This window comes from Lipotes vexillifer, unplaced genomic scaffold (genome assembly GCF_000442215.2).
Source record: "Lipotes vexillifer unplaced genomic scaffold, Lipotes_vexillifer_v1.1 scaffold1853, whole genome shotgun sequence".
Taxonomy (NCBI): domain Eukaryota; kingdom Metazoa; phylum Chordata; class Mammalia; order Artiodactyla; family Lipotidae; genus Lipotes; species Lipotes vexillifer.
The window spans coordinates 90,470-100,826 of record NW_006784687.1 but is presented as its reverse complement, the minus strand read 5'-3'; the positions used below and the strand labels follow the sequence as shown (position 1 = coordinate 100,826).

The following is a 10,357-nucleotide window of genomic DNA, read 5'->3' as shown; positions in this document are numbered from 1 at the left end:
TTTAAAGTCTATTTTGTCTGATATGAGAATTGCTACTCCATCTTTCTTTTGATTTCAATTTGCATGAAATATCTTTTTCCATCCCCTCACTTTCAGTCTGTATGTGTCCCTAGGTCTGAAGTGCGTCTCTTGTAGACAGCATATATATGCATCTTGTTTTTGTATCCATTCAGCCAGTCTGTGTCTTTTGGTGGGAGCATTTAATCCATTTACATTTAAGGTAATTATCAATATGCATGATCCTATTCCCATTTTCTTAATTGCTTTGGGTTTTTATTGTAGGTCTTTTCCTTCTCTTGTGTTTCTTGCCTAGAGAAGTTCCTTTAGCATTTGTTGTAAAGCTGTTTTTTTGGCACTGAACTCTCTCAGCTTTTGCTTGTCTATAAAGGTTTTAATTTCTCCATCAAATCTGAATGAGATCCTTGCGGTTAGAGTAACCTTGGTTGTAGGTTCTTCTCCTTCATCACTTTAAACATGTCCTGCCAATCTCTTCCGGCTTGCAGCGTTTCTGCTGTAAGATCAGCTGTTAACCTTATGGGCATTCACTTGTGTGTTATTTGTTGTTTTCCCCTTGCTGCTTTTAATATGTTTTCTTTTTATTTAATTTTAGATAGTTTGATTAATATGTGTCTTGGTGTGTTTCTCCTTGGATTTATCCTGTAAGGGACTCTGTGCTTCCTGGACTTGATTAACTATTTCCTTTCTCATATTAGGGAAGTTTTCAGCTATAATCTCTTCAAAAATTTTCTTAACCCCTTTCTGTTTCTCTTCTTCTTCTGGGACCCCTAAAATCCGAATTTTTTGGCGTTTAATGTTGTCCCTGATAATGAGGTCTCTGATACTGTCCTCAATTTTTTTCATTCATTTTACTTTATTCTGCTCTGTGGTAGTTATTTCCACTATTTTATCTTCCAAGTCACTTATCCGTTCTTCTGCTTCATTTATCCTGCTATTGATTCCTTCTAGAAGATTTTCATTTATCCTGCTATTGATTCCTTCTAGAGGATTTTTCATTTCATTTATTGTGTTGTTCATCATTGTTTGTTTGCTCTTTAGTTCTTCTAGGCCCTTGTTAAACGTTTCTTGTGTTTTCTGCATTCTGTTTCCAAGATTTTGGGTCAACTTTACTGTCATTACTCTGAATTCTTTTTCAGGTAGACTTCCTATTTCCTCTCCATTTGTTTGGTCTGGTGGGTTTTTACCTTGCTCTTTCATCTGCTGCTTATTTCTCTGTCTTCTCATTTTGCTTAACTTACTGTGTATTCCTTGTGCAGACTGCAGGTTTGTAGCTCCTGTTGTTTCTTTGTCTGCCCCCAGTGGGTAAGGTTGGTTCAGTGGGTTGTGTAGGTTTCCCATTTGAGGGGACTGGTGCCTGTGTTTTGGTGGATGAGGCTGCATCTTGTCTTTCTAGTGGGCAGGACTATGTCTGGTGGTGTGTTTTGGGGTGTCTGTGAACTTCTTATGATTTTAGGCAGTCTCTCTGCTAATGGATGTGTTTGTGCTCCTTGCTGATTGTTTGTCATGGGGTGTCCAGCACTGGAGCTTGCTGGTCATTGAGTGGAGCTGTTTCTTAGTGTTGAGACGGAGATCTTTGGGGAACTCTCAGTGATTGATATTACGTATGGCTGGGTTGTCTCTGCTGGTCCAACGTCCTGAACTTGGCTCTCCCACCTCAGAGGCTCAGGCCTGACATCCTTCTGGAACACCAAGTCCCTGTCAGCCACATGGCCAGGTATGTGGGGATTTCCTTGCCTTTTGGGAAGTCTGAGATCTTCTGTCAGTGTTCAATAGGTGTTCTGTAGGAGTTGTTCCACATATAGATATATTTTTGATGTATTTGTGGGGAGGTGACCTCCATATTTGAGTTCTCTGCCATCTTGAAGGTCCTCTCTTGAACCACATTTTGATCTGGAATGTATCTCTTGCCTACATCTCCTCCCTTGGCATTGTATTTTCAGAATGTGAGAAAATCCTGTCTGTCCAACAGTACCATATACGACCTAACCATGATGCAAGAGAGCAGCAGAGCTGAACAATGCCAATGAGAGGGAAGGAAGATGGTGCTTTATGTTTGGCACTTATTCATATAGGTATTGTCCCCATTTTATCCCTGAGGAATGGGAGCCACAGATTCATCAGTTAATTCACCTGGTGTCCACAGGATTTGAAGTCGGAACTGTACACTTTGGGCCAATTTTTTTTTTTTTTTTTTTCTCATTGCAGTGCCTTCTCTTGCTGCGGAGCACAGGCTCTAGGAGTGCGGGCTTCAGTAGCTGTGGCTCATGGGCTTCAGCAGTTGTGGCTCACGGGCTCAAGAGCACAGGCTCAGTAGTTGTGGCACACGGGCTTAGTTGCTCCGCGGTATGTGGGATCTTCCTGGACCAGGGCTCTACCCCGTGTCCCCTGCATTGGCAGGCGTACTCTCAACCACTGCGCCACCAGGGAAGCCCCTCGGAACTGTACACTTTGAAGCACATACTCTTTCTCTTACAACAAAGTGTAAAAGGAAGTAAAAGAATAGAACTGGGAGACAAGAAAGAGGATTCAAGGAAGACTACTGCAGGGAAAAAAAAAAAAAAACCCCATAATAACCTAACTCTGCCAAACAAAAATTTTATGACTGATATTGTATTGGCCAACATGTTTAAACATACTTTTCCAATATGAAGTTTTTAGATAATAAGTATTTTTAAATTTGCAGTACTTATTACTTTTAAGCAAAAATACTGAGTTCCAAAATTTGAAAATGATAAATAGTAGTGTTCCCATATTAAGAAAAATGGTACTTGAAGAACTGTGGTTACAAAAAGAGCCATGTAAGAAATTATTAGTTGTGTCCCTCTCTTGGTACTTGATCACATGCTAACAAGTATTGGTTTACACCTTGTCTTGAGAAATATTAGGTTATTTGGAAGCAATGTCTTTTTCTCTTTCTTTTTGGTTGAATTATAATCCCATTATACATGTGGTATTTCTGCACAAATATGACATTGGATATACACTGGTAGAATTTAATTAAAAAGTTTCCCTCAAGGTTTTAGTTACTGAATTATAGGTAAACATGTTTTATGAATTCAACATTAACCAATGTGGAAAGTTTTCTAGCATAAATCACTTTTTCCTCAAGAAAGCCGTAGGCCATCATTAAAACATCTTTGCTATTATTATTTTTGAAAAGGTATATGGTTATTTTTTTTAAATGTTACCTAATTATATATGCTGACATTTTTAAAGGTGAAATGATTTGTTATCTAGCATTTTCTTCAATATAATGTGGGAGCATTGAGAAAATATGATAGGCCTCTAGTTTATAGCTGATAAACTGAGTGATAAACAAATGCAGGTTTATTATTTCATTCTCTCTACTTTTATAGACGTTTCAATTGTTTTATAATAAAAAGTTACAGCACCAGAAGTAATACTGAGACCATTTTTACTGTTTACTCTATATGGTAAAAAATTTATCACCATGTTTGGGGACAAGCTTTTTCTCCAAGGAAATATTAAATATTTTTTTTAGATTTTCTTTTACTTCTTCTTCATTCAGTGTGTTAAACTCCACCAAATCTGTATTGTCCTTATAATTGAATCTCCTGTAGGTGAGGGTGAAGCCCACTAAACAGTGAACACCTTCTGGGGTCTGCAAGGAACAAAATGACTTGCTTGTAAAGACAGATGCTGGAGATTCCTGAAGGTATATATTCACAGACTCAAAGTCTTCAATTGTTCGAGGTTCAAGAGTAAAAGAGTAGATTTTCCGATATTTATTCTTTTCCAGGAGCTCAGAATTAAGAAATTCTTGGTTTGGGATATACTGCTCTCTTCTGATTTGGTCTAGGTACCAAATTCCTCTCTCTTCTGTCAAGCAGAAGGTGCAAGGCACCTGGGGCTGATCCTTCCCAGAAATTAACTCTAGAGGCTGCCACATCTGGTAAGAGCGTCCAAATCCAGCATCAGCTATGTAGTTCTTGCCATCAATGGTCACCGTCAGCAGGAGGTGAATCATGGCATTGCTATATTTGTTTGCTGAAGTGTTGTATACATACCCTCCCAATATCATGGTCTCAAAACCAATTGTGGTCAGAGCCCAGTACAGAAGATGATTGACTTGGAGACACCACCCACCTCGGTTCCTCCTCACAATTTGATCAAAAGTGGCCTCTAAGCCCAATTCCATGGCTTCCCCACAATGGATGTTAAGGTTCTCAAAGGGAATGGCTCGGATCTGGTGCTGAAGAATGTCAGTTAATGTTTCCAAGTCCAGTTTGTTCCTATAGTGCTTATAACCAATTCTTTCAAAATATGCTTCAATGTTCATGATTCCTTAAGGCAAGGAAATCAAAACAAAAATATTACTTTTGTACTTGAATTTCTTTGATTAGCCTAATGGTAACAAATGTATTTTAAACATGTAAACACAAACAATGGTTATAAATATCTGTAATTATAAGTCTTTTTGTGGGTGTGCTTTTAGTGTATTAATGGCTTTCACATGCATAAGTTCAGTTAATGATGCGAGTAACACTGAAAGAAAAGTATTATCACTTCTTCCATGTTTTGAGCATGAGAAGTTGGAAATCCAGATGAAGTGATGAGTAAAATGATAGCTTACATGTGGTTTTCTTGGTGATGAATAAGGAGAGGTAAAAGTTGCTATCAATTAAAATAGAGTTTACAAACAGTAAAGAATACAATACAAACAATACAAACAGGAGAATTATAATATAGTACTTTCATTCATGGTACTTGACCAACTCAATATCCTCTTCAGCTGAACCTTACAGAAATTTCCCCACTCAAAGATTCATATTCATTCACAAACTGATTTATTGATTTATTCAATAAATAGTTTACTGAAAATCTATTATGTATAGGTTACTGACCTAGTGGTTGCTTATCTTAAAGAATTTTACAATTTAGTGGGGTCTGGTATGACACCGTGAATTAAATAAATTTAAAAAACATACAATTTCTTAGATAGTGATAAGTGTTCTGGGGAAAATAAAGCAAATAAGGTAGATAAGATGTGCACAGAGAGAGCTTCAGTTTCCAATAAGATGGGCAGAGGAAGCTTCACTATGATTTTAAGGATGTGAGAGAATGAGCCATGTCCACAAATGTGGGAGGTGGACAATTTAGGAAGAAGCACCAGAGGGTTAAAAAAAAAAAAAAAAGCCCTAAACTGGAACCTGCCTTGAGTCTCCAAAGAATATTCAAGGAAAACAGGATGAAGGGAGCAGAGGGAGTAAGTGGAAGCATGGATTGAGATGAGATCTGACCTTTTGTCTTTTACTCGGAGATGAGTAATCACTGTGAGAAGGGCAGTAGGGGAAGGATGCAGTTTGGGCAAAATGCACCATCATCAAATTGTTATGTCTGGCTTGTATGGAGAGTGAGCTGTACATACTGAGCTGAATGAATAGACATATGACCAAGGTAGGCGCAATTCAAAGCACATTTTCTCTAAGACCAGTGTTTTGCTCGTGGATGGTATGAGGTCCAAGTCAGTTCAATGAGACTCTGTTGAGGAACTTTTGCTGAAACCTAAGCAGATGCCTCTACTGCAGGGCCAGAATCTGGTAGGATATTTGCTCAAATCTACTAGGAGAACTTGCTGAAGAATATTATCAACAAAGAATTTATTGAGTTGAGGAATGAAAAGGAGGAAAAGGAAAGATGAGAAAAGACAACAATCAAGTTTTAAGCTATATCTTGACTTTATGGTAAGGTGAACCAGGAAAAAAAAAAGTCCTTATTTTGTAAAATCTCATATAGGAAATGTTTCTGTCCCCTGATACCAGAGTCATAATCCAGTGTGAACACTGATTGTAACAGTGGTGCATTACCATTGATAAGATGACATGGTCTGAGGTGAGAGGCTACAAAAGGCCCTGCCCCTAGGTTAACGGTGATGTTATGTATTCCTGTTGTCCTTCTTAATGTCATTTCTTTCAGATTCACCTAATTCTCTTTTTTGATCAGTTATTCTTCCCATTTTGTTAGTGTTTCAACTTTTTCTGTTCTTGATGTCTGCAATCTGATCTCCTCCAAATCTCTTAAGCTTATTTCATTTCTTCTCATCTTTACATGCATCAGCACAAGCCAAAACTCTAGGACTCAGACACTGAGAGAACAACTGGTACTTAGCCAGACCACCACAGACCCTCTTCTGCTCCTGTATCCAGAATCAGTGCTGGGTAAGGAGGGAAAGTGATGTGGAACAAAAGAAATATGATTTGGACCTGCTTGGCCATTTCATTTCTGGGTTAACCAACATCTTTTTATTTGGAAATTAATATATACTTTTTAAAGCTATCTTTTGATTTTAAAGATTTTTCTTTGTTCCTTCTGGAGGGGATATGGGGATATATGTGTACATACAGTTGATTCACTTTGTTATACAGCAGAAACTAACACAACAATGTAAAGCAATTATACTCCAATAAAGATGTTTAGAAAATATTATGTTACTTTAGAATTTAGTAACTTCAAGTTCACTGAGAAGAAGCCAGGGTCTGGATGCAAGCAACATGTTATAACCAAATTATATCTGCATATTCCATGACTAAATATAAGAGATTTTGTACTACTGAAGTTATGATAGAAGGTGAAATATGGAGGCACTAGAAAGTAGTTGTCAGGATAAACCTGGGTGAAAACACTGCAAAGTTTATATATTGACTTGTAATTTAGATGTGCACTGATATACCATTTCATTTTCCTTGATCATAAATATAAGAAAAGAATAAAAGGAGGGAGAGTGAACACACTTAGGGAGCCAGCTGAGATGTCTCAGAAAAGCATATCTTTCTGAGGAAGTTCAATGTAGATTGAGTCTCAGTTTTAATTCAGAAGACTTGGATAGTTCTTCTTCCTAGTACACACTGTAGAAATAAAAGAAAAAAGTTTTAAATATATCATATTCTTCCTTGAAAACAAGGACAGTAGTTCTCATTAGGACATGAATATGAAGAGTATTTTAAAATCACAAAACAGAAGGAGTAAAATGGCCATTTGGGTTGCATAGAGAAGAGAAGTGAATGTACAATGATGGGAGATGAGAGCAAAACGGGTGGGTTCTAAGCCTGGAGACTGTGGAAGCCACCAGGGGGGGCTCAGACACAACAGACCAGATGAATATTTGTCATACGATCAGCAAGGAGGCGTGAACCCTGTCTCAGGTCCCTGATTGCTACTACAAGATTTACCAAACACAGAAAAGACAAGTATGTAATGGTAGCACCTGTCTTCCTTTAGGTGTAAAGTATAATCGGGGATGTTGGGGCAGAAAAATAAGGCGATATTATTAGTGTATGGTGTCACCAGAAAGGACGAAGAACCATCCATATGCAGAAGACCAGCCATCAAAATATCTCTTGTCTTCAGTCATCTTCCCTCATCTCCACTGGAAAGATTGCAGAGTCCAAGGTCCACTCCAGCCAGACATCTCACCGGTCACATTCCATTCAAGAAACAAATAAAAGATGGAGACAGAACTATACATGCATGAATATGATGAAAAAACAGAATGTAAATATACTATGAGAAGGGGATCAGAAGAAAAGGACATAATACACAAAAGATAGGGGGAAATGACAACCAGCTCAAGAAGAAACATAAACTGAACAATGGAAAGATATTCTTCACAGGTACTTGAAGAGATAGAACATTTAAAATGGACTCATACCAAAAAGCCAAAAAAATGAGGTGATAAAATAACACAGTATTATCAAAAGAACTATTTATAACTTAGGAAACTAATTAAGAATAACAACAAAGATAATATATAAGTAATTATGAACAATAGGGGAATATATATAGCATAATATCAAATGACTTATGTAGAAGAAAAACTTAATAATGGTTTTAATGAAGAGATAAAGCCATTTAAGAGTTAGAGAGAAGTTAATAGACATAAAACCAGTCAAAGACAATCCAATATAAAGATAATTGGTATTTCTGAAGGAAAAGATAAAACTCAAAAAGAATAATAAAAAAATATATATATATACGTATATATTCTAATAGTGTTACCTCTCCATCAGCCTGCGAAGATGTAAATCAAAATGAAAAACTAAGGAAGAGAAAGGCAGAATTGACTCCTTTTATTATGGGATAGAGTAGAAAAGTTATGAGATTAATGGCTGAAGTAATTTTAAAACATTTAAAAAGTGTGACTTAAGTGAAAGCCATTAGACCTATTGACCTCTGCCTCAGGTACAGAGGGTAAAGAACAGAGCATGTTCAGTGTACCTTGAGAGGGCACATGACACTGGTGAGGATTAAGCTAACTCTTGACTCTCTGGTAAGGTGAGCACCCCCCCCCCCCAAAGTCTGTATTTTGTAAAATCCTATGTAGAAAAAAATTTCTGTCCCCTGTTACCAGAGTTCTAATCTAGTATGGACACTAATTTTAACAGTGGTGCATTACTATTGGTAAGATGACATGGCCTGAGGTGACATGGTACAAAGAATCCCACCCAAAAGTTAATGGTGATAAGCTATGTATTTCTATTGTCTTTCTCTTTTCTTCAATTAGACATTTACTAAATGAGAAAACTACACTTAAAAAGTGCTTTAAAACAAAATGAAATTAGAAAAACAGACATGTGCATTTGAAAGAACTTTGCACTCTGCTGAATATCAAATCTCTTGCAGTAATACAATATGCCTATTCTTAAAATATAAGTTAACAGAATTTTCAATTTAATATTTTCAAAGATGATATTAAGGTCAAGAATTTCACATCTACAGTAACCCTTATAGAAGGGAATTTATAAATATAATGTCCATCCCTATGAAGCTTACAAATTTGGCAATGCTCAATAAAAGCTTTTGGAATCACATCCAAGTGTCTCATCTAATGAATCAAAATTTGTGTCCTGTAAGTTCTCCTTCTAAAATCTTTATGTAGACTTTTCTATTTCCATCATTTTTTAATTTAAATAAAATATTTTGTTTAAAAAAAAAAGGAAAAGAAATGCTGGAATAAATCCTAGATCATGTACAGAAATTATTGCTACTATAGTTCACTACAAAACATGTCTATACAATATCATATGAATTTTGCTCATGAAAAATAAAAATAAAAATCTTTAGTCACATAAGCCTTACAATCATATACAACATTCAAATGGTAACATTAGACAGTTAAGCACCCAGTACCCATAGCTGACAAATGTCTTACTAACCAACATTCATTTAAATACATCCTTCATATAGAGGGAGGAAAAAAGAGATAGTGTCAGCTTTCTAAGCCTTGTCAAAAAAGGATTTTCATGTTCTTTAGATCTAAAAACAAACAACAACAAAAACAAACCCCCAAAACAAAACTGGTGCAGGTGACGGTGTTATCAGAAAGCTAAGCATGCTGAAAGGTGTTTTGTGGGAATTAAAAACCTAATTCTTTCTTAGTGTCACAAAAAAAACAATAGCAACGGTCAGTAAAACTAAAAGCTGGCTCTTTGAGAAGATAAACAAAAGTGATAAACCTTTAGCCAGACTCAAAAAAAAAGAGAGAAGACTCAAATCAACAAAATTAGGAATGAAAGAAGTTACAACTGACACCACAGAAATACAAAGGATTGGAAGAGACTACTACAAGCAATTATATGCCAATAAAATGGACAGCCTGGAAGAAATGGACAAATTCTTAGAAAACTACAACCTTCCAAGACTGAACCAGAAGAAATAGAAAATATGAACAGACCAATCACAAGTAAAGAAATTGAAACTGTGACTAAAAATCTTCCAACAAGCAAAGGTCCAGAACCAGAAGGCTTCACAGGAGGATTCTATCAAACATTTAGAGAAGAGCTAACACCCATCCTTCTCAAACTCTTCCAAAAATATTGCAGAGGGTGGAATAATTCCAAACTCATTCTACGAGCCCACCATCACCCTGACACCAGTACCAGACAAAGATATCACAAAAAGCCTACAGACAAATATTACTGATGAATATAGACACAAAAATCCTCAATATTAGCAAACCAAATCCAACAACACATTAAAAGCATCATACACCACGATCAAGTGGGATTTACCTGAGGGATGCAAGGATTCTTCAATATACACGAATCACACCATATTAACAACTTGAAGAATAAAAAACATATGATCATTTCAATAGATGCTGAAAAAGCTTTTGACAAAATTCAACACTCATTTATGATAAAAACTCTCCAGAAAGTGAGCATACAGGGAAACTACCTCAACATAATAAAGGCCATATATGACAAAGCCACAGCAAACATTATTCTCAATGGTGAAAAACTGAAAGCATTTCCTCTAAGATCAGGGACAAGACAAGAGTGTCCACTCTCGCCACTATTATTCAACATAGTTTTGGAAGTCC

The 10,357-nt window shown here is 36.4% G+C and overlaps 1 protein-coding gene across 2 annotated transcripts; it reads right to left on the bottom strand.

Annotated features, from left to right (window-relative positions):
* Positions 1-3,368: 3,368 nt before the first annotated feature.
* Positions 3,369-6,851, bottom strand: LOC103082317 (arylamine N-acetyltransferase 1). 2 transcript variants are annotated; one of them, XM_007456978.1, is made up of 2 exons: positions 6,809-6,851; positions 3,369-4,326 (listed from the first exon to the last, which is right to left on the bottom strand). In XM_007456978.1, exon 2 carries the CDS (start codon positions 4,316-4,318, stop codon positions 3,446-3,448), a length of 873 nt encoding a protein of 290 aa, XP_007457040.1. In that variant the 5' UTR covers positions 4,319-4,326; positions 6,809-6,851; the 3' UTR covers positions 3,369-3,445. The 2 variants fall into 2 exon arrangements, with proteins under 2 accessions (XP_007457040.1, XP_007457039.1); XM_007456977.1 differs by lacking the exon at positions 6,809-6,851 and having other exon boundaries at positions 3,369-4,368.
* Positions 6,852-10,357: the final 3,506 nt, after the last annotated feature.